The 25,299-nt window shown below is 44.5% G+C and overlaps 1 protein-coding gene across 3 annotated transcripts in view; it reads right to left on the bottom strand.

Moving 5' to 3' along the window:
- LOC144755187 (caspase-7-like) overlaps positions 1-25,299 on the bottom strand; it is a 635,423-nt gene that overhangs the window by 187,642 nt on the left and 422,482 nt on the right. For all 3 annotated transcript variants that reach the window (XM_078643851.1, XM_078643853.1, XM_078643852.1), the window contains exon 3: positions 17,393-17,541. In XM_078643851.1, coding sequence (XP_078499977.1) covers positions 17,393-17,541 — 149 coding nt within the window. The remainder of the gene's footprint in view (positions 1-17,392; positions 17,542-25,299) is intronic.

The raw sequence follows: 25,299 nt of genomic DNA, 5'->3' as shown, positions 1-25,299 counted from the left end.
ACCGCCATCGCAAAGCACTTATCCGCCCGGCAGATTACGATGGCGGGCGGTGTGCATGGAGGACGGGAAGTCTGTCCACCACGGGTCCGCCACAGGCAATCATTATGATTGCCTGGCGGACCCACCCCGCATCTGTAGGATGGTGGCGGTGCCTAGCAGGCACCGTCTGCCAAATTATGATGCGCTTCAAGCCAGGCTTTGAATGGCGGTTCCTCCGCCAGTCAAAGGTTGGTAGAGATTGACTTTGGGGGCTGGCTGCTGGCCCCCCTTGTGCAGAGACACTTCCTTGTAGCACTTGGGGGGCACCTATGGTTCCCCTTCACATTTACCAGCACCATGTGGCAGACAGGGCGTGCTGCCTGCCACATAGTGCATGGAAATGTAAACTGTGCATCTTTAACATTGCGGCGGGTGCTGCAGCTAGCAGCAGCTGCTGCAATGTTAAAGATAGTAGATGCGACTGACATGGTGGGGGTGGCATTGTAATACCCCCGGTGGGACTGCCGCCTTGTAGGCGGGCGGTCCCACTCCCTGACACAATGACGGATGGACGGAAGTCTATCCGACATCGTAATCACCTCCATAGTTTTATCCTACATGGCAAAGGCATAAATCCTTCCCATGTGTCACTGCAGTGCATTTAAATTGCAGCCCCGCCAGAGCACAGTGATGCAGTTGGCAGACATATATATTTCTCATATATGTGAGTGATTTAAATGCACATTGTAGCACACTTATGATATTAAACGGCCATCCCATTGGTTTATTTTCTGTGCCATCTACAATGGTCTTACGCACATTTAAATAGACCAATCGGGTGAAACGACTTTTACCAATACCATGGTATGGCCCAAACATATGCACGGTGGCAGTGATTGGCAGTGTAACAGAGCACAGGGTCCTAATCATAGCAAAAATGCATGCCCAGAAAAATTCAAAAAATCTGGGGTGACCATGGAGAAAATGAGAACTTCCTACAGGTATCATATTAAGTTCCCAGCTTAATATTGGATCTGATGCAGACTTGCAAGCCCAAATATTTGAAACGAATATTTGCAATGTGCAGACAGGTTTGGCAGTTAGCCACAGAATCTTGCCCGGATACAATCTGCAGGACTTGAGGATACAGCAGCAATGGACCAAGAGGTGTGGCAGGAGCAAAGGGTTGTAGCAGAATTTGAGCAGGCAAGCCTGGTTTGCCAACGGCTAAGTTGTCTTCTGCAGTACAGAGAACAGTTGGCTCACTAGAGGAGACTATAGATTCTATGAATCAGTCAGTATAATTGTAAACATTCAAAATCTTGTCCAGGATTTTTGACTAATAAATCTGATTAACTACCCGTAAAATGCCACTAAAACCTCTGAGTAGTTTGAATTTGCACTTGCAGGAGGTGTCAGATTAACCTTTGGCAATGGGGCATCTGGGAGATTGACTGTCTCACTGCCGACACTGCAAATTCAGACAGAACCTCGATAGCTTAAATGCATATTTCTCTCCGTTCCTACATGAAATTGGTCATGTGGTCAGCATTTCACGCTGGGATCACTGAAAACCCATTTAGTTGACTGGGCTTGTTGCTGTAGTGTCTGGGGTTTGGGGATGTGCTCTAATTGCAAGCACAGGGGCAGTAATATCATGGCCGGTCATGTATGTAATATGATATTGGTACAAAAGGGGGTGGTAATGGACGGAGCATCTGAACCAATCAAACACTCACACCCAGTCAAAAGATCTGGGTTTGATCCATCATCATTCTTCTTTAGCCCACTCTGCCACCCCAGTTCAGACATGGCTATTGTAGTGTATTTTGTATAAATTAAATGATGAAGCCAATGTAAGTTAAGAGTTCGGTTTAATCGCCTCATCCACAACCAGCTTCAGGTCCCAACTGACCTGGAATATTCAGTACATTCTTACTCATAGAACATTACCAGCATTCCTATTCTAAACAAGTGATGTAAGCACCTCATAAGAGAGATGCAAGTCAACATAACACATCTCCCTTCTTTACAATAAGCAATATCATAAATAATGAACCTAAAAGAGAGATAAGAAAGTTAGACAATTAGAAGAAGAATTGAACATCATTTACACATAATCTTTCATGTACATTGGAGCACTGCGTAACCTTTGACTCCTCACACGAGTGTTGAGAGAAGAGTCAACACTTGGGCGAGAAGGATTTCTTATACCAAAGAGATTAGATTTGATATCAGAGTCAGATTGAGTAATGTTTTTTGATTTAACAACTACCACACGACTCTTATTCCAAATCCTCCCATCTTGTGTTTTGATAGCATTCCCAAAAACTTTAATGACAGGCCTAACATTGGTATATTTTGACCAAGGCCTTCTCCCTACAGGTGCCTTTATTCTTATTAGGTCACCTACCTTTATCTCCTGAAATTTAACACACTTAACTTTGTCAAAATGTGCTTTCCTGCAAGCCTGTTTTTCCAATTCTCTCTCTCTCCAAGCACCAATATGATTGTCTACAAACCCCTTCTTCAAATTCATCCAACCCGGACACCACATTGTGTTCGGAACTCTACCTCTGAATAATTCAAAGGGAGATTTTCCAGTGGTTGAGTGAGGAGAGCAACGATATGCATCTATTCTTTCCCTTAGTGTATCTTTCCAATTTAAGCCACTAGCTCTTGCGAGTTGTATGCATTCTTTCAATGTACGATTGACCCTCTCAACAGCACCATTCGTTTCCGGGTGATATAAAGATGCTCTTTTGTGTAAAATTCCACATTTTTTAAGATAATCCTCAAAGAAACTAGAACAGAATTGTGGACCGTTATCTGATAATATGCTATTCGGGAAACTCTCTCTCATAAATATTTCAGATAAAAACTTGATGACAGAGGTTGACGTAATCTCACTAACAGCGCAAACCTCTATCCACCGTGAATATAAATCAATTAAAACTATCAGATAGGGAGTGTCAGTAACTCCAGGAAGAGGCCCTAAGATATCAATGGCTATTTCATCCCAAGGGTGATTAGGTAACTCTCTACAGACCATCGGCATTTGCCTGACTTTTAGGATCTTGTCACTTGCACAGCATTCAACGCATTCTCTAACCATGCGTTCTATTTCTAAGTCCATTCCTGGCCACCAAAACTGAGTACGAACCATCTCTTTGGTTTTTACTATTCCTAAATGTCCAGAATGTGCATGTGACAATAACTTTTTCCTTAAAGAGAAAGGAGGTATAAGCCTCAACCCACGAGTTAGCATGTCATCAGAAATTGATAGTTCTTGAGAAACTAAGGACCAAGGTTTATCCAGACTTTTGTTATCTTTTAATAACGACATTACCTTAACTAACTCCTCATCTTTCAACAATTCCTCTTTCCACTCTTCTTTACTTACTACACCCTCTGTAACCTCACAAACATTGAGATAATCATCTTCATCAACATAATCATCTTCACATCCTATATCATCACTTTTTACCAATCTGGAAAAACAGTCAGCTGCCTTGTTTGATACACCAGGTAAATATTGTACCTCAAAGTCAAATTCCTGTAGGGATATGATCCACCTTCTAATTCGAGAAGAGATAGAATCCAATCCCTTCTTACAAAAAACTTCCTTTAATGGCTTATGATCGGATTTGACAACAAATTTAGTCCCCCAAACTAAATTTTTGAACTTTTTTAGAGCCCAATATATCGCTAATGACTCTTTTTCAATTACTGAATAGTTTAATTCAGGACCACGAAGACACCTGGATGCACATGCAATTAAAGAGTCATGGTCATGTTTATTTTGTACTAACACTGCTCCTAAGCCTTTATCACTTGCATCCGTGAATATATACGTTGGTAAGCCAGGAACAAATGCTTGTAGACACGGAGCTTTCTTCAATTCCTCTTTTATACTCTCAAATTCCCTTTTACAGTCCTCCGACCAGACAAAAGTGACACTTTTCCCAGTGAGTCTCCTCATGTTCTTTGTCTTGTCCGCAAAATGTATGATAAATTTCCCATAAAATTCTACCATCCCAAGAAAGGATAACAACTCCTCTCTATTAACAGGTTCTGCCACTTTACCAATGGAAGCAACTAGATTAGATTTTGGAAACACCCCTTGACCCTTGATACAGTGACCCAGGTAGTTTACTTCTTCTAAACCAAATTTACATTTCTCCCTTTTGAGAGTTAAACCAGAATCAGTCAATCTTCTCAACACGTGACACACACGTTCATTGTGTTCTTGTAAGTCTGACCCATATATTAGAAGATCGTCCTGGTAACATTTTACCCCTTGAAGACCTTTCAGTATATGTGTCATGATTCGTTGAAACACCGAAGCAGCCGATATCAATCCAAAGGGCATTCTTCGGAATTTAAACGTACCCATTGGTGTGACAAAAGCAGTCAGGTCTTGACAAGAAATATCTAGCTCAACCTGGTGGTAAGCGGATGCTAGATCTAATGTGGTAAAGTACTTCGCTCCCTCTAATGTACCTACAATTTCATCTATGTTGGGTAACGGAAATCTGTCTACCACCACCTCTTTGTTTAATGCTCTTAGATCAATGCACAACCGAATCTCTCCAGTTGGCTTTTTCGCTACTACAATTGGAGCTAACCATTCTGTGGCCTCTACGGGTTCTATTATTTTATTCGTAATCAACTTCTCTATTTCTTCTTGTACCTTTACTTGTTCCGCAAGTGGTATCCTTCTAACTTTTGCCACTGTGGGAATTGCATTTTTCTTAAGCTTAATACAGTGTTTATAGCCAATCAAACATCCTAATTTATCTTTAAACACAGAGGGAAACTTTTCTGCAAACATTCCAGACAGGTTTTCTACCTCATGAATTCTCACCTGAGGTGTGGCATTCGGATCAAGTGTAACCCCTAGATCTCGTTGATCCCTCCAACTAATTAGAGCATCCCCAAAATTGGTAACATAAATTTTGCCTGGAATAATTCTGCATCCCAATTCCATGCTGGCCATAAAATAACCTAAAATCTTAATGGGTTTACTGCCATATCCTAAGGGTAAGATATCACTCTTAAACAATTTTACATTTTTCCCAAAAGTTTTGAGTAACAACTCTTCATCTATCATGGTGATTTGGGAACATGAATCAAATTTAAATTCTATCATGGCATCATCTACCTTAACTAGATGTGTGGGATGTTCTAATACCCCACTACTAATCTGAAACGTTACTGTCTTTACTTGTGGTTGTGTCCATTTTTTGTACATGTTGTCCCTTTTATTACCTTTTGTCTTACAACATTTCGAAAAATTACCCCTTCTCCCACACTCATTGCAAATAGATTTCAGTGCAGGACAATTTGAAGAATTTGCTAAATGACCGGGGTTGCCACATCTGAAACAAGAAAATCTGTTGGACATATTAAAGCTCGGATTAAATCTATTCATCCCCGTATCATTTCTTTCATTGTCTTCTTTTCTCTCTTTTTGAACTTGACAAACAACTTCTTCTACTTTGGGCTCAGTTTTCTTCTCAGGCTCCACCGTCTTCTCTTTTTCACCTTTCAGTTCATCTACACATTTAGTCATGTGTTCCACTTGTTTCGCTATTACTAGTACTTCCTCTAAGGGTGGTTCATCTTTTAGCCATAACTCCTTTCGAATGCTATCATGAGCACATTTTAAAACAAACTGATCTCTTATTCTTTCCTCTAACGTTTGTCCAAATTTACACGAAGAAGCCAGTTTTCTTAGAGCAGATACATAGTCTTCGACAGACTCATCCCTCTTCTGTCCTCATAGCCCAAAATGATATCTCTCCATTATTGTGCTCAATCTTGGGAGATAATGTCGATCTAATTGTTCTATGGCTATATCATACTCATTCAGGTTCCTTTGTTCTGCCGCTGTGAGCTCTGGTAAATGTTCCAATACATCTTGCCCTTCTCCTCCCAAACAGTGTAATAGCAAAGAATGTTTTCTCTCTGCACTTAAGTTCGTGCCGCAAACTCTCGCATAATTTGCGAAAATTTTCTTCCACTTCTGCCATTTCACACTTGGTTCACCTGGGCTTATCAAAAAAATGCTGGTTGGGTCACATTCTGCATGTTTATTATCTTTGTTATCTTTGTCTTCTTCTTTCTGTTATATTATACACACACTTGTGTATTGCTGTGTTCTGTCAACCTTTCCTTTTTTTTTTTTTTTTTTTTTTTTAACTAAAAAAAACTTTAGTTTCAGTAAGAATTATTTTGTATTGTGAGCTCAATTCTCCTTTAGTCTTCCTAACAATGCCACCTTCTAATCTTCTCAAAAGAATTTTCACTCTCTTTCCATTCCTTACAATTGTGGCCTCAAACAATGGACATTCTCTGAGTGTCTTTCGAATGCGCTTTATATCTGCTGTGCAGCGAGGCTTGGAACGCAGTAGAACTTCCTGCTCTTACCACGTGACGTACACAAAGCCTTCTTGTGTCACGCGCTGTTAAGCGCGAGCGCCTTCCAATGACACGCGCTGTTTCGCGCGAGCTCCTTTCAATGACGTGCGCTGTTTACTGTTGACACGCGAGCAGCGCGAGCGTATTTACCGGCTCTCTGCCTAACGCGCCGCGATGTTTATTTACTTTCATTTGAGTCCCCTTCCTTATTTTAAATAGCCTCCCGCCGTACTCCTCACCGCTCTACGGAGTTTCTTTCCTTCATGTAGAATCAAGGACATCAGCCGCTGGGAAGACTTCGCTTCCTTCCTTTGAAGTGCAGCCGCTGGGGAGGCAGAAAGAGTTGAGGACAGTTGTGTGTTGAGGCTTCTTGAGGTAAGGATCGTCGCCAAATAAATGTAGTGTATTTTGTATAAATTAAATGATGAAGCCAATGTAAGTTAAGAGTTCGGTTTAATCGCCTCATCCACAACCAGCTTCAGGTCCCAACTGACCTGGAATATTCAGTACATTCTTACTCATAGAACATTACCAGCATTCCTATTCTAAACAAGTGATGTAAGCACCTCATAAGAGAGATGCAAGTCAACATAACAGCTATATGCAAATCAGTCTGACCCTGTGCCTCATGGGAACAGTCCAGCCCGAACTGCCAAGCCATGCCTTCCCTGGACCGGAAACAAGCTTCCGAGGACCGGTTTCTGGCATTCCAGCCGTCTTCAGCCCGGCTTGCTTGAATCCAGTGGCACAGTGAGCAAGGGAATCACGTCTGAGCATACCCTGCCACACTTATGGCGGCCAAAGCGGTACAAAAGGGGGTGGTAATGGACGGAGCATCTGAACCAATCAAACACTCACACCCAGTCAAAAGATCTGGGTTTGATCCATCACCGTTCTTTAGCCCACTCTGCCACCCCAGTTCAGACATGGCTATATGCAAATCAGTCTGACCCTGTGCCTCATGGGATCAGTCCAACCCGCAATGCCAAGCCATGCCTTCCCTGGACCGGAAACAAGCTTCCGAGGACCGGTTTCTGGCATTCCAGCCGTCTTCAGCCCGGCTTGCTTGTATCCAGTGGCAAAGTGAGCAAGGGACTCACCTCTGACCGTACCCTGCCACACTTATGGCGGCCAAAACAGTACAAAAGGGGGTGGTAATGGACGGAGCATCTGAACCAATCAAACACTCACACCCAGTCAAAAGATCTGGGTTTGATTCATCACCGTTCTTTAGCCCACTCTGCCATCCCAGTTCAGCCATGGCTATATGCAAATCAGTCTGACCCTGTGCCTCATGGGAACAGTCGAGCCCGAACTGCCAAACCATGCCTTCCCTGGACCGGAAACAAGCTTCCGAGGACCTGTTTCTGGCATTCCAGTCGTCTTCAGCCCGGCTTGCTTGAATCCAGTGGCAAAGTGAGCAAGGGACTCACGTCTGAGCATACCCTGCCACACTTATGGCAGCCAAAGCGGTACAAAAGGGGGTGGTAATGGACGGAGCATCTGAACCAATCAAACACTCACACCCAGTCAAAAGATCTGGGTTTGATCCATCACCGTTCTTTAGCCCACTCTGCCACCCCAGTTCAGACATGGCTATATGCAAATCAGTCTGACCCTGTGCCTCATGGGAACAGTCCAGCCCGAACTGCCAAGCCATGCCTTCCCTGGACCGGAAACAAGCTTCCGAGGACCGGTTTCTGGCATCCCAGCCGTCTTCAGCCCGGCTTGCTTGAATCCAGTGGCAAAGTGAGCAAGGGACTCACGTCTGAGCATACCCTGCCACACTTATGGCGCCCAAAGCTGTACAAAAGGGGGTGGTAATGGACGGAGCATCTGAACAAATCAAACACTCACACCCAGTCAAAAGATCTGGGTTTGATCCATCACCGTTCTTTAGCCCACTCTGCCACCCCAGTTCAGACATGGCTATATGCAAATCAGTCTGACCCTGTGCCTCATGGGAACAGTCCAGCCCGAACTGCCAAGCCATGCCTTCCCTGGACCGGACACAAGCTTCCGAGGACCGGTTTCTGGCATGCCAGCCGTCTTCAGCCCGGCTTGCTTGTATCCAGTGGCAAAGTGAGCAAGGGACTCACGTCTGACCGTACCCTGCCACACTTATGGCGGCCAAAGCAGTACAAAAGGGGGTGGTAATGGACGGAGCATCTGAACCAATCAAACACTCACACCCAGTCAAAAGATCTGGGTTTGATTCATCACCGTTCTTTAGCCCACTCTGCCATCCCAGTTCAGCCATGGCTATATGCAAATCAGTCTGACCCTGTGCCTCATGGGAACAGTCGAGCCCGAACTGCCAAACCATGCCTTCCCTGGACCGGAAACAAGCTTCCGAGGACCTGTTTCTGGCATTCCAGTCGTCTTCAGCCCGGCTTGCTTGAATCCAGTGGCAAAGTGAGCAAGGGACTCACGTCTGAGCATGCCCTGCCACACTTATGGCAGCCAAAGCGGTACAAAAGGGGGTGGTAATGGACGGAGCATCTGAACCAATCAAACACTCACACCCAGTCAAAAGATCTGGGTTTGATCCATCACCGTTCTTTAGCCCACTCTGCCACCCCAGTTCAGACATGGCTATATGCAAATCAGTATGACCCTGTGCCTCATGGGAACAGTCCAGCCCGAACTGCAAAGCCATGCCTTCCCTGGACCGGAAACAAGCTTCCGAGGACCGGTTTCTGGCATCCCAGCCGTCTTCAGCCCGGCTTGCTTGAATCCAGTGGCAAAGTGAGCAAGGGACTCACGTCTGAGCATACCCTGCCACACTTATGGCGCCCAAAGCTGTACAAAAGGGGGTGGTAATGGACGGAGCATCTGAACAAATCAAACACTCACACCCAGTCAAAAGATCTGGGTTTGATCCATCACCGTTCTTTAGCCCACTCTGCCACCCCAGTTCAGACATGGCTATATGCAAATCAGTCTGACCCTGTGCCTCATGGGAACAGTCCAGCCCGAACTGCCAAGCCATGCCTTCCCTGGACCGGACACAAGCTTCCGAGGACCGGTTTCTGGCATGCCAGCCGTCTTCAGCCTGGCTTGCTTGAATCCAGTGGCAAACTGAGCAAGGGACTCACGTCTGAGCATACCCTGCCACACTTAGGGCGGCCAAAACAGTACAAAAGGGGGTGGTAATGGATGGAGCATCTGAACCAATCAAACACTCACACCCAGTCAAAAGACCTGGGTTTGATCCATCACCGTTCTTTAGCCCACTCTGCCACCCCAGTTCAGACATGGCTATATGCAAATCAGTCTGACCCTGTGCCTCATGGGAACAGTCCAGCCCGAACTGCCAAGCCTTGCCTTCCCTGGACCGGAAACAAGCTTCCGAGGACCGGTTTCTGGCATTCCAGCCGTCTTCAGCCCGCATGCTTGAATCCAGTGGCAAAGTGAGCAAGGGACTCACGTCTAAGCATACCCTGCCACACTTATGGCGGCCAAAGCAGTACAAAAGGGGGTGGTAATGGACGGAGCATCTGAACCAATCAAACACTCACACCCAGTCAAAAGATCTGGGTTTGATCCATCACCGTTCTTTAGCCCACTCTGCCACCCCAGTTCAGACATGGCTATATGCAAATCAGTCTGACCCTGTGCCTCATGGGAACAGTCCAGCCCGAACTGCCAAGCCATGCCTTCCCTGGACCGGAAACAAGCTTCCGAGGACCGGTTTCTGGCATTCCAGCCGTCTTCAGCCCGGCTTGCTTGAATCCAGTGGCAAAGCGAGCAAGGGACTCACGTCTGACCATACCCTGCCACACTTATGGCGGCCAAAGCGGTACAAAAGGGGGTGGTAATGGACGGAGCATCTGAACCAATCAAACACTCACATCCAGTCAAAAGATCTGGGTTTGATCCATCACCGTTCTTTAGCCCACTCTGCTACCCCAGTTCAGACATGGCTATATGCAAATCAGTCTGACCCTGTGCCTCATGGGAACAGTCCAGCCCGAACTGCCAAGCCTTGCCTTCCCTGGACCGGAAACAAGCTTCCGAGGACCGGTTTCTGGCATTCCAGCCGTCTTCAGCCCGCATGCTTGAATCCAGTGGCAAAGTGAGCAAGGGACTCACGTCTAAGCATACCCTGCCACACTTATGGCGGCCAAAGCAGTACAAAAGGGGGTGGTAATGGACGGAGCATCTGAACCAATCAAACACTCACACCCAGTCAAAAGATCTGGGTTTGATCCATCACCGTTCTTTAGCCCACTCTGCCACCCCAGTTCAGACATGGCTATATGCAAATCAGTCTGACCCTGTGCCTCATGGGAACAGTCCAGCCCGAACTGCCAAGCCTTGCCTTCCCTGGACCGGAAACAAGCTTCCGAGGACCGGTTTCTGGCATTCCAGCCGTCTTCAGCCCGCATGCTTGAATCCAGTGGCAAAGTGAGCAAGGGACTCACGTCTAAGCATACCCTGCCACACTTATGGCGGCCAAAGCAGTACAAAAGGGGGTGGTAATGGACGGAGCATCTGAACCAATCAAACACTCACACCCAGTCAAAAGATCTGGGTTTGATCCATCACCGTTCTTTAGCCCACTCTGCCACCCCAGTTCAGACATGGCTATATGCAAATCAGTCTGACCCTGTGCCTCATGGGAAGAGTCCAGCCCGAACTGCCAAGCCATGCCTTCCCTTGACCGGAAACAAGCTTCCGAGGACCGGTTTCTGGCATTCCAGCCGTCTTCAGTCCGGCTTGCTTGAATCCAGTGGCAAAGTGAGCAAGGGACTCACGTCTGAGCATACCCTGCCGCACTTATGGCGGCCAAAGCGGTACAAAAGGGGGTGGTAATGGACGGAGCATCTGAACCAATCAAACACTCACACCCAGTCTTGTTGCTGTAGTGTCTGGGGTTTGGCGATGTGCTCTAATTGCAAGCAGGGGCAGTAATATCATGGCCGGCCATGTATGTAATATGATATTGGACTTTGTCTGCTCAATGGCTCAGGACAACAGCAAAATTGCAGACACAGAGAAGCTATATTCCATTCCTTTTATACAAAACCCCATTTAGACTTCAAAACATAGTAACAATAATAATAACAATAATGATGATTAGACGGTTTTATTTACCCTTGAGAGATGACTGTTTTACGATACTAGCATTGGTTAAGGGAGATTTGATCCGCTTGGGGAAACTATGACCAAAATGAAAGCTTAGAGAAAGGTACAATCGCCAATGATGGTTATGGAAGTGTAGAATGCCTGGCTTGCAAAAAAAGTGAGAAAAATAGTGATATTATAATGTCCTTGTTGCCTGGTAAGTGCGGGAGAAGGTAGGATTCGATTTTATTAGACCAATGTATGAACTGCCTGAAAGTTTGGGGTTCTCAAACCATCCGGATGGGAAAGTTGTGTTTTAGAAGGTTCTAAAAGTGAAAAGTAGAATGAAAAATATTGTGACTGTTGAAAAGGGGTTCATTCTCTTGAAAATAGGAAGGGCTCCACAAAAGGTTCATTCCAAAGCGGATACACTTAGGTGGACTAGTGTGAAGGTCATGTGAAGGTCAAAATCTGGCCCAGGCGCTGCAAACCTTACATGAGTGATAGGAACACGTAGGACATGGACTATAATAAACTTAAACTGGTGAAACAAATGGCTAGTGGAGCAAATTTCTATGAACAGTGTTTGCAATGAGAATTTTTTAAATGGTATTAATGTGGTTAACACACTCTTTCGAGAGTGGCTTTGTATGAAAAAGCGAGAATGCAGTCAATGTTTGAGTGACCCCAGTGAGGGACATTTGCTGTAGAACATGATGTAGGACTATTTGATGGCACACAGTTGGAAGCAGCGTGTGGTTCAGTAAAATTAGAGAATGGTGGCCACCATTTGGATCATGTGCCCACTGTGAAACAGTGGTGGAATTAACAATGAGAGAGAGAGAGGGAGAGAGAGAGAGAGAGAAGGGCAGAGAAAGAGGAGAGAGCTGAGCACGTTTCTGAATGTTTTTTTTTTTTTTTTAATATATTTTATTAGTTTTCCAGCATTTATTTTCAGTGCACACTTAGGCATTGAGCAAGAGGAAATGATATACATAATCTGCATAACACCATAACGACTATACAACACAATGGTAATACATGGTGAGTTTTTTAACACACATCATATTGCTTTGGCACAATAGATGGAATATATGAAAAGAAATGGTGACTTTTTGTTTCTGCAAACGTGATGCCGCATGGTGTTTTGCGCATTGTGGTCTGAGGTACGGGGATGAGATGTGATCTGAGGCAGCAAGTTCTCTCGATCGTGCGCCTTCCCCTGATCTCGTCTATTAGTTAGCTTGTGGTGTATCCCCCATCGTGAAGTCGCAACGTGGATGATCCAGATTAGACAGTCATCTGTAACTAATGCTATATTCACAACTTTATAACAAACGTGTCAAAGGGAAACTGTTTTGACACCCGAACTTAACCGAGAGGGAAAGAATAAGGAGAAGAAGATAGCTTAAAGAGGAAGGATGAGGGTGAAGGGCTGGTGCAGTGGGAAGAGTAACAATGTGTGTCTGCAGAGGTAAACTTCCAATTCCGTGGCAAAGGCGTGGGGTGATCGAGGTCATGTGAGGGGTAGGTCCTCCCAGGGGGGGGGGTTTGAGGGGGGGGAAAGAGCGGTTTGGCAGTGCCTGATGGGCACCGGGGCGTCGGTGTCAGGCGGTGGGGGTTCTAAGCAGTTGTCATGTCACTACTCTGCAACAGCGCCTCGTCATACAGGTGCGGGTTGTGTCTTTCACCAAACTGAGCCGGTGGGGTGTCAGTGGGGGCATAATGTTTTCTGTCTCAGCCGTTGCCTAGGGCCGGCCTAGAGAGGGGTGCCACTCAAGTGATCCCCTGGTCCCCTGGTCCAAGCTCGCCTGCTGGAAGGATTTCAGGGTTTCGTCCCAAAGCTGTGCAATGGGGAATTTCCTCAGCCCCGCCGTCTCCTCCCTGCGCAGTACGACACCTTCCGCTCTTGCCCAGTTGTCAAAGGAAGCATACCAGTGTTTGGCGTGTGGGGGTTCGCCCTTTTTTCCACCGCTTGGTGAGCAAGCGCTTGGCTGTGACGTGTCCCAGGTCCCAGAATCTACCCGGCACCTTCGCCAGTACTCTGCTTCAGCAGGGTTGTCACTGTATCCCAATATGTTGATATGATAGGACAGGTCCAGAGCATGTTTAGGAGGTCCGCATCAACCAGGGAGCATCTGGGGCACGCAGTGGTGGATGCCGAAAGGTATTTATTGATCTTGTCTGGTGACAGATAAGCGCAGTGTAGTATGTAAAATTGTATGATTTTAAAGCGGGAGTTGCCTGGGATATTGACTGGGCTGGCCAGTACCACTGCCCATTCTTTGTCCATCCATGCCCTCCCTCTATCTACCGCCCACTTGTCTCGTAGTTGTTGGGTAGGGTGTTGTGTGTGTATCAGGAGGGCCTGCGTCAGCCAGTGGACTACGTGGGTGCGATTGCCCATGACATGGAGGTATTGTATAAAGTGATGTGTCTGCAGCTCTTCAGTCATGTCTCCCCAAGGGCGCGCAAGTGTGTGCGTTATAGACGCATGAAGGAGAAATTGCCCGGCTGGTAGGCCTGTGTCCCTGGCCAGCACCTCAAAGGGAAGTAGGGCGCCATCCGCATACAAATCGCCCAGTGTCTCCACCCCAGCCTGCACCCACCTGTCCAACATTGCCTCTGTCGCCACTCCACCGTCTCTGGGGGTGCCTAATAGTGGGAGCGCTGGGGCATAAGGCTTCACCTCGTGTGTTAATTTCAAGCTACGCAGGAAGCACCTGCGAGCTACAGCCACATGTAGCTGCGTCGGGCAGGGAGCTCTGGTCAGGGGGTGAAACAGCGTGCATATCTGCGTATGGGTCCAGATTGTAACGTCCGTGGTGGTGTCGTCTAGGTTCCTGCCACTCAGCCATCCTGTCACCCACTGCATCTGGGCTGCCAGGTAATACAGTTCCAGGTCGGGAACCGCGAGGCCCCCAGCCTCCGTGGGTACATAGAGCTTTGTCAATGCTACACGGGGTCTTCCGGTGTTTTAAATGAGGTTCCGGAGCGATGTCTCTAGTTCCCGAAATATCCGAGTTGGAACATATACTGGGATATTGGCATAATAATATAATAGTCTTGGCAAGACTATCATTTTTGTCAGCGCAACGCTACTGGGCACGTTTAGGGGGAAGGTCTTCCAAAACGTCATCTGCGGCGTTTCTGTGAATGTTTATGTTTTGACTTATCATGTCTTCCACTGTCAACTCATGTTTTTATGTTTGTAGTTTTCTTTGTTTTTAGTTTAGCTTAATACATTAAAGAAAGGGGATTACTGTGGTAGGCTCTCAGAGGGTAATCATCTGTGACATGGTTTCATGTTATGATGTCATGGAATGGTCTGTGACCTGGTGTAGAAGATAGAACTTTATTAAGAGGTCTGGACTGAGCAGGCTGTAAGAAGATCATCGTTCTAAAGACTAATAAACTATACTTCGAAAACACATCTATAGGGCCTGATTACAAGTTGCCCATGACTGATGTTTGTGCTGAGATTAATAGTATTAGATAGTCAATCGTATTGTGGACCATTAACAGGTGTAAAGGGATAATGCAGCCGACGGACATGTAAGACAAACCCCTCCAATGAGATTGTCACACTTGAGGACAATCTCAACATTATGAGTAACAACAAAGCAAAATGCTATGCACTCTAGGATGCAATAGCAAATGCCCCCATGCACCATTTGTGGGTTACAATGTAGAAAGTACTCCCCTTCTTCACACTCCTTGCTGCACTTTGAAAAGTCATTGCATCGAGAAAGTGGAGACAAAATCTCTTGATAAAGACCAATGGAGCAGCTGAGCTTTTTGTACATTATCACAGAGAATCTCAGAATCTTTTTACATCAACTTAGAGAAGATATCACCGTCCCATGTCTGCACTTATCAACACACAATTGAGAAAAGTCACCAACTTCATTATTGTTCAAAATGATGAACCACGTCACGCTTAACTGAAGGCAAAATGAGTTAGTGACTCTCGAACACAATGTTGTGGGCACAAAGCCACATGCATAACTAGCTAGAAGTCACAGTGATACCTTTATTTTTTTTGCTAAGTAGATCTTTATTGACATTTATGTATTTTGTTTTGTTTCCATTCAGTATATAACCATTCCAAAGGCAATCTTAAGTTTCCGGCTGATGTAATTAGTCGCCATACGGTACACAGAATAGGTATGTATAAGCCATAACACTGATAAGCAGCTGCTGTATTGCTATGTCGTTTGAATCTCTTGTTTGCGGACGTTTGGGTGTTTACTCTGATGTTCACCAGAAAGCGTGTCTCTGTTCCACTTATGATCTCCTGTAACAAACCATATAACTGTTCATCTGGAGCCAAAACATTTGAACCCTAATTCTGTCGAGTCAAGTTAACCTACATTATGGGATGGACTGCAAACCACTGTCCTCAGGTGCACCATGGTCTAGTGGGAGGGGGAAGGGGAAGAGGAGGATGGCACAGTCATTGTGTTGCATCTATATAGTCACAGTGACACCTTTATAATCCAAGATGAGATCAGAAAAGATTGAGCAGCGCACATACCTACACACATATTGATACATGATAAAAACATCTTCAGTACCTCAAGCTGAGCAACTTTAAAAACACCCTCCAATGTCACCGGATTGTAAGACCATCTGAAAGAAGATTTGGCATTGGACGATATTGCACACTAGCAAAGCTCAAGACAAGGGGAGAATGATTGGGCTTATACCTACAAACAATGAAGAGAATACAAAAGCGCAATCTAAATGCATAGATTAGCTACAAGTAAATTTACTTTTAGATTTTTGAGTAGCTTTACTACTTTTGGCTATTCTCCTTTTACAAGTGTAAATGTACTTAAAAGTGTAGACTTACATGTCCCCACACCCCATGTAGGGTTTGGAATCAGTAAAAACATCAAATACGACAACAAAGGTACTATTAGTAGTGACTTTACAACTGTATTTGAAGCTCAGTTCAATTGGTGTTGACCTCCACAATCAGGGCAGAGATTTCCACATGTTAAAGTATAGGTAAATTAATAACAGTTTATGTCCAAAAATATTCTTATGTTAAATTTTAATGACAATTTCAGATATTTATTTTACATGTAGAACAATATAAAACTGCTACCACATTAATCATTTTAAATTAACAATTATATTATTTTGAATCTATTAAATGAAAGCAAAATAGTTCTGAAATATAGATTAAACAATTCCCACTTGAAGTAAAACAGATACTTTTTACGATGTGTTAAACTATATTGAAAGTGATATATAGAATTAAAAGTACTTTAATTTATGTTTAACAAATAGTGTTATATTGATTTTCAAATTGGAAAAGTTAATAAAATATTGTAAAATAAAATAAAAAATTATGTTTTAGTTCTACACAATTATCTAACATGAAATATAGTGTAATTTATTTTAACATTAGTTACTATGGGGTTTTATTTTAAGTACCTACTGCCAATATTTTTTATGGGAGAGTGTTTCAGTTCTTTACGACTGTTTGGGTCCTTTTTGGCTGCAGTAACTATAAAAGGCCAGTTTGTGAATGGGAATGGGCTTTCTCTTTTGTGGGAGGGTGCATGTCCCCCCACACCGTTCCCTACCCCTCCCATAGCCCTTCCTTACTCCTCCGTTAACCCCTCCTCTAGTAGTAAGTATTCCCTATTTTCCAGCCAATCCCCCTGTACCTCCCACATTTACTACTTAACCAGGCATATGTGTGGGGCAATCTTTGTAGTCGGGACAGAGATTTCAACACAGAAAAGATAGGTGAGGCAGAGACATCCACATGTAGGTTTGTGAATAGCATTTAGCAGAATATTAGTAGTACAAGTATAGAACTACTAACATGCTACACAATGTAGTTTCTGAATAGGCCCAAAAATGTTGCAAAGATAGAATGCCAAGCGGATACTAAGAGCAGTACCTGTACTTTCGTGGAAGTTCTTGTTGTTGATAATAATGCATTTGCCAACTTTCGCATAGTTCATCTGATACAGATAGGTTTGTGCAACGATTCGAAATTGGGTCTCAGCAGAGGGGTCAGTGTTCTGCTCCTTTCCATTTTTCTTTTTTCTGCAAAACAAACAAGACATTTATACACGGATGGAAGAGATCTAAGACGCATTATTGAGTGACAGCTGGACATGCAGTTTTCAATGAGCCACCCAAACAAGTCCATTTTGTCACAAAAATAAACATGTTTTGAATTCTGAAGCAGAAACTTTAATGATTGTGTATTATGAAACAATATAACTTTGGGAGAAAGTGTGCTCTTAACTACCGACAGAAACACTTTATCCAGAAACACCAAAGGCATTATCTCATTAAGGGACGTAGCAGGGTCGCAGGTAGCAGCAAATGGCTTTTTCCCAGGGCCAGTACTTATATAAGGCAAGGTAACAGTGGGTTACAGAATCATTACACAAAAGAAAAAAGGTAGGAGGCACACCTGTTTTCTTCCACCATGGGTATTTCTTACAGCAAGTCTCCTGCCAAATGTTGGAAATGCTCAAAGACCACAACAGGTGTAAAGCCAGTCCATGAGTCCAGGTGGCGAGGGATTACTTTGAATAATTGCTCCCACTTGCCTTTATTAGTGCAACATCACAACCGTGACATCAGGTTGGAGGGTGTGAGATTTTCCGCAGACTGAAAATGGCTGATAACATGGTCAACATCACAGTTAACTTCTCTTAGGGATAGTCATAGTCAAGATAAAAAACAATCTCCAGGGGAATTCAGGCATTCACTGTTACATTTTAAAATATTTGGCAAAACTTTAATTATTATATTTGCTATAGAGATATATCAAGAGTGGGAAACCCTTTGTTTTGATTAAAGTCATTTTTATTGAAGAATGAAGTCGATTCTCAAAAGGAATCCTTACCCATACAACTATTTAAAGAAGCTATAAATGAATAGTTTATATATTAATAAAATTAGCTAGGTCCCATAAAAGGTAATAGACCAGCCAATACAAATTAGGAATTAACTATTCAGACTTAACTTACACATGTTGAAGGGCAGGTATTGTCTTACACCTGCACCTCGCAGCAGAGTTGCTGTTTGACAAAAGAGAAGCACAAAATGTTCTGCAGGTTTTCCTCACAATAAAGGACATCTCTTTTAACTTGGTGCAAGTAAGGAATTGTACCATACAGATGTGAAAAATTGTGTATTTTGTGTAGATTTTCCTAAAAGAGAAACCCTACAAAAAGTGAACCGTCAACCTTTAAAACTACAGGGGAGAGTTTCTTGTGCAGAGTTTCCTAGGTGAAGTGTTTGAAAACTAAAGCAAGCCATTTATGAAGATTTAAAAATGTTGAATTCTATAGATAGTTTTAAAATATCTTAATATATGTGTTTACTTTTCCACCAGGATATTGAAATATGTTCTTCTTTTAGTTTTTTTAAACAATGCTTTACAAACATGAATTGGTCAAATCAATAGCATTCACATTAAAAAGGCAAGACCTATTGGCTTTGCCATTCCTTGTTTTAATTGTGCCTCCTTTGGTATGCCCACTTGCTCTACCTCTAATCTGACTGTTCCATGTATAGATAAGGGTGGGTGGACCGCTTCCCCACTCCCAAGATGGATGCTCAGAGTCTATTACTTTTTTTTTACTGATCCCATAAGACAGCCCTAACGAGTATCTTTTATTCGTTTTTTTGCAATTTGATATATCGCAAACTCGATCGAAAGGTATTGGAGCGCTTTACATGTTACATCACACAAGGACAAGTTAATTTTTTTAGGCATGGGGAGATTATTTGCCCAGAATCACAGGATGTTGAGCCTGAGCCAAAATGGGAACCCAGTTCAAAAGTGGCAGCTCTAGCCATAAAGCCACATATCCACATGTCCATAAGTGACTGGATACAGTTTAAAACAAGCATTTGCAATGCAATAGGTCTCGTATTTACAAGAGTTTGATCTATTGGCATTCTAAATGACAATGCCTTTTATCTATGTGTTGTTTTTAAAACAGATATATAAAAGGCATTGTCATTTACAATGCATATAGCTTAACTCTCACAAATGCAACACCTATTGCATTGCAAATGCGTTTGCGCCCGTGCTATCATTTTTTTTTTAAAGCGTTAGGAGAGATCTTGTTCTGTCTGCAACAGCAGGCAGGACAGAGGTATTGGAAAAAATAGTGCTCAGAGGCTGCAATTAAAGTCTACTGAGTAACAACACACGAAACAGGAGGTGTCGCCATGGGATGTTACTAAATGAAACAAGGCGGTATTAAGGGGGGACTACTAAGCCTATTGACAAATGTACAGCCACAGTTTACAGTGGACAATTAAACAAGCCAATGAAAAATATTTCCAGAATATCTGAATACAGCATGCCTCGCAGAGCAACATATGCCAACAGAGTGTTGGAAAAAGTGCGCTCCAGCTGCGATAAGAAGGAGTCACCCGTCAGATGTTGCGACTGCGTACTTTGAGGGGCATCTTGGAGCTGCTATTTAATGTCACCTAACTTGATAAACAGCAGATAGGCCCAGTATAGGATTCCTTGAAAGGCAAACTCCGTTATAAAAGCACTGCCCCTCTATTGGCGTGGCTGGTGCCAGAGATAGTGAGACGCTTATATTAAACAAGGTATATATAGTATGTGCCATGTAAGGGAGTACAGAGGGAGCCAGTGGCATACTCAAGCATAACCCATGCTCATTAAATGCTTTAAAACAAAGGCAGGCAACTGCATGAACTGCAAAATATGTTAACTGACACCTCTCAGATCTGTGTGACGCGATGGGCAGCTTTACTGTTCAGTGACTAAGCCTGTATATTATAACCACACTGCATCTGTGCTGACTGACACCTTTCAAACTGCTTCACCCAAAGGATGCAGCAACTGTACACCAGAGCCTTAGCTGGACTCACTTACACCTGTACGACCCTGAGGGGGAAAAACACAGACAAACGCCAGAACTTGTTAGATCAGTACCCCAGTCTTAGCTGTGTTCACTCACACCTGTACAATCTGGGTACCCTAAAGGATAAAACCACAGGCAAAGGGCAGGCCTTGTAAGATCTGTGCCCCAGTCTTAGCTGTGCTCACTGACACCTGCACGACCTTATGGGATAAAAACAGAGACAAAGGTTAGAGTTTATTAGATCTGTACACCAGAGTCTTAGCTGTGCTCACTGACGTCTGGAAGATCTGTATAGCTTGAAGACTAGTGCTACAGTCCAATGCCTGAGTCTGTGCAATATACAGAATGTAAGAAGCAGCTATGCAGGTACACACCTGTAAGATCTCTGCAGCCTGAGATGCTGCTGTGGTCGCTGGCACCTGTGGGGATCTATATAAAGTGAGTCACTGTTGTGTTGCCTAACACCAAAATACCTTGTGTAACAGTAACCAGAAGGAATGTCCCAATGCCAAAGGACTAGCCAAGGAGCAGCTCTGCTGACTGACATCTGTGAAGTCTGTGTAACCTGTAGGACGGCTGTACTGCCCTTTAAAATATATGCAACCTGGCTGACACCAGTAGCTCTGATTGGCCTGATGCTAGCACCTGTAACATCTGTGTAACCTCTGGCGCAGCTATCCTATCACGTCTACTTGTACCCTGCAGAATGCATTCACTGTCTAAATACCGAACGTGCAAGATCGCTGTGTAACTCGAGGGATGGCTGTGCTATTTAATGCTACCTGAGTCTGTCAGGCCTGCCTAACATAAAGGCTAACTCTGTTATGTAAGGTGTGGCCATCTTACGTCGATATAACCCGAGAAATAGCTCTCTTTTCTGAACAGATGAACCTATCATAGGTGTTTTGCTATAAGAATCTCGAGTATTTAGGTTGTCTGTGACTCATACATATGTGGAAGCACCAGTTCCCAAAAGGTTTCTACACAATGAATAGTGTCTATGTCAGTCGAGCGCTTTAACACCTCACCTAATTAACTCATCAGGACTTTCATATTGTGTACCTCTAAAGACTGCTAATATGAAAAGGCCATTAATACTTTAAAATTCTGCACAGTGTTTCCCAAAACACTGTGACCCTGAGTGAGCCACACCCATAGGTATTAATCAGTGAGAGTGCCTATAAATAGGCTACCAGTAGTATTCGAAGGTGAGGATGACACGTGGATCACTGCAGCAGGCGCTTACCCTTTTGAGCAAAACTATCACCTGACCGTAATGGTCCGAGGAGTTTATTGTACCAAGTGGAGGTATAAATGTGAGGACCAACATCAAGTAAAAGTCACTTTCATCAGATTCGCATCAAATTAGCCCATAACGTGGACTAATGTATCACGCTTTAGGCATAGAAATTGCTGTCCAACCAAGTCCAACCGAATCAAAAAGTGGAGAGTAAACAAAAAGATGACCGTGGGAATGACGTGATGAGTGAGCCGCTGGGCGTGTTAATGGTTGAGCCAATTTTTGAGTGAGTGATGAGCTAGGGAAGGAAAGAGCGAGGGGAATGATTGAACTAGTGCATACATGACAGAGTAAATCAATGCAGACACTTTCATGTTCTTACGTCACTGTGTGTTTGTATAGCGCAGCGTTCGCGATCTTTTATTTGGCCTCCTAACATAGGTGAAGATAACAATGCAGACAAGCACGCTAACAGTTTATCACCTTTAGTATCGCTATAATGCAGCACCACACATTTAACCACTTCTAGGGGCTTCTTGATTGAGGATGTGTTGGGTCCTTGTGCATTATATAATTAGGATAAAGCCTTTTTTTCACAGGAGTGCAGATGACCTCAAACTGATCTATGACAGAAGTAAGGGGCTTTCGATTCTTACCAGAGCCCCACAGTGGTCCTACCTGATGTTCCTATTACTAGCTCGTGAACCTGAACACACATATATTGACTACAATAGAGGTATTGGTTGTGACGTGCCAGTGTCAGCTCGACATTTTTGGCACATCACTTATTTTCCCTGTGCCCACAAAAGGAATGTGATTCTGTGTTCCTGCTCCATTTATAAAACTGGGAAAAACGCATGTCCATGTGACTCCCAGGGGGCACCAACAATGTACTAAAAAATAAGTAGTGTTATGGCTGGCTTATATACACTACATAATTGGGAGGTGTAACTACACTGTGAGACAGGCCTGTCGGATGACACACACCCAACTTGTTTGTAGCAGCAGGAGCTCGAGGACATCAAAACAACCCTCCCCACAGCTGCATGAACTAAATTTAAGCACCCACCTAGCAACAGCTGGCATACACCTCCATTTTGGGCCAGGGATCCTCCAGTCCAGCAATTGCCATTTCAGGGCTGGCCAGGCATTGCTGCTGCTTCTCCCTGCTGCCGCCTACTCCAGTCCCTGAAGCAGCACCCGTGCAGCACAAATAGGTAACCACAGCCGCAGTGGCCTGGGATAGCAGTCTCCTTCAGCCAGTGTCACGCAGCTCTCTGGCTGCTTCCTCACTAAAAACTTAATATGGCTACGGTGCTCCTACCTGTGGCTTTACCCTTGCTAAAGAAACACCATGCTGATAAACAAAACACAGTAACAGAAGAAATAAAAGCACAAAAGATAAAAGCGGGCACAGTGCTACAACATATAGGGCGGAGCCCGTGCTTATTAAAGTTAGGAGCGTGGCAGCCCAGGAAGGGCAACATGCTGATAAACAAAACACAATAACAGAAGAAATAAAAAACACAAAAGACAAAAGCTCGCGCAGTGCTACAACATATAGGGCGGTGCCCGTGCTTATTAAAGTTAGGAGCGTGGCGGCCCAGGAAGGGCAACATGCTGATAAACAAACCACAATAACAGAAGAAATAAAAAAGGAGGAAGCATCTAAGTAGCTCATGGAGGGAGCGAGTGTAAAAGAAATCCAAATGCAGAGAAGCAGCCGCCTAATGAAAAAAAAAGTGCTTACAGACTAATGAAGGAGACAGTGTAACACCGCAGTTCTGATGGGCACTCACAAAAGGAGATAGGGCGGTAACACGGAGGGACTAAGAAGCCTCATTATCAATGGGAAGCCAGCATTTACCAAAGACAATGACACCAGCCAATGAAAAAGATGGACGGGGCTTCCACTCCACTTCTAAAACATATCCCACTACAATATGCCGCGCAGAGTGAACAGCGCATGCGCACTGCAACGCTAGGTGCGACCTAAAAATTATGAAGTTTATCAAAATTGCATGTGGTTATTAGTAACATGACTTTCCCTCATTTGTCTAACTTAAACATCAGCCAAGGATCGTCTTACAACTTTAGAATGCAAGTAGATGTACCTTCTCTTTGTATTTGGCGACCTGAAGTGTGCTCAGACAAGAGGCACAAACACAGGCGTGAATGAATTGATTATGTTCCACCGGCCCGAACATCAATATACTGGTGGCGCTGGTAGATAACTGGTCGGGAAGCAACCTTGATTGTGCGTTATGGGTGTTCTGTCGTTTGCCCAAAGCCTACATACTAGGTAAATAAGTGACACAGACACCGTTAGTGTGGTATTAAGAACTGGCCTTCAGCAAGTGTGCTCAGGTCTTTTTATTGGTAGGATTACCTCACCGATGAGGCCTGTATTGGATGGGTTTGGGGTGGTAATAAAAGATAGCCCATTGGGAGTGGCTCGTAAAAACATCAGAATGTGTCCAGCACGACACTACATTCCTCCCAAACTTTATTGGAAAACAAAACAAAAATGAATCCTACCTGTGGAAATAAAGGAACAATAAACTGGACACCACATGATCCAACAGACTCTAAAGTCAAATCAACGGGACAGCGGTGGACATGTGGGCTGATGAAACAAACTGCACCAGGATATCTCCTCTTGCATTCATACTTTAAGACGGATTCAGGACACAAATGTGGGCTTGAGATGTCTTTTGGCGCTCAAGCAGCATACCGGGTAGGAACATGTCCCTGGTCTGAAGTTGGTCCACTCCACTGGCACCGACGATAATTTCTGGTACGTTTCAATAGTTCAGAAATAGGGTGCCTCAGGAGTGTAGTCAGAGTCCATTGCGAATGTTTAACAATGTTGCTTGAGCCACTGAAGACAGTCTTGGTGTGATGTGACCTGTCGAAGTCTCCGTTACACGGCCTGGCTACCTTCTGGAAACCATCTGTGGGGCAAAGTCAAGTCCATCTCTCGTGCTTGGGGAGGCCCTTTGTTGGGTTGTCAAGGGACTGCTTGTGGGCGGCGCTGGAGCTGCATGTGTGCCTGTATCTGGGCAGCTGCAAGGCTGCCTAGAAGCCACTACTGAGTCGCTCGTGGAACCTCAGGGGTAGATGTGTCCTGGTCAAAACGTGCTCTCACTACCGGGATCAGGATTCAAGCCAGGTGGGCAGGTAGTCACTGGTTCTTCAGATCGGCACTGGTGCTCCATGTCAGTGCAGTGCAGTGCAGTGCAGTGATTTTTTGATACTCAAGGGGTGGTGTTGATGCCAATGCAATGATGTGGTTGCCACTTGATGACCTGAACAACAGGTGGTATGGACTTGCAGGAGTGTGGATGACTGGCGGGACTTCCTGGCCACTTGCCTTGTTACATTGTGGTGCCATCCGCTTCAAGCAGCCGGTGACAGGTGTCTGGACGGTCGCATTGTGAAGCGTGGGGTAGATATATGGTTCGAGCATGCAGACGGCTTACGTTCAGTACGCTGGGATGTCTCCAGTGATGCCACTGCACCCCGGCGGCTGACTTGTGTCTGTAGGTCCACTCTCAGGTAGAGGCACAAGTCTTCCACCTCTTCACTCTGTGATCTTTGTGCTCTTCTCATTTGTGCTCATCTGTTCCTTCAGTGTGACAGGTAAGGTCACACACTATTCTCCAGTGACAGGTCTGATCACACTTTCTTCCTCAG

The sequence above is a fragment of the Lissotriton helveticus genome, chromosome 5_1 (assembly GCF_964261635.1).
Source record: "Lissotriton helveticus chromosome 5_1, aLisHel1.1, whole genome shotgun sequence".
NCBI lineage: Eukaryota > Metazoa > Chordata > Amphibia > Caudata > Salamandridae > Lissotriton > Lissotriton helveticus.
The sequence above is the reverse complement of the archived record's forward strand: the minus strand, read 5'-3'. Positions and strand labels throughout refer to the sequence as shown.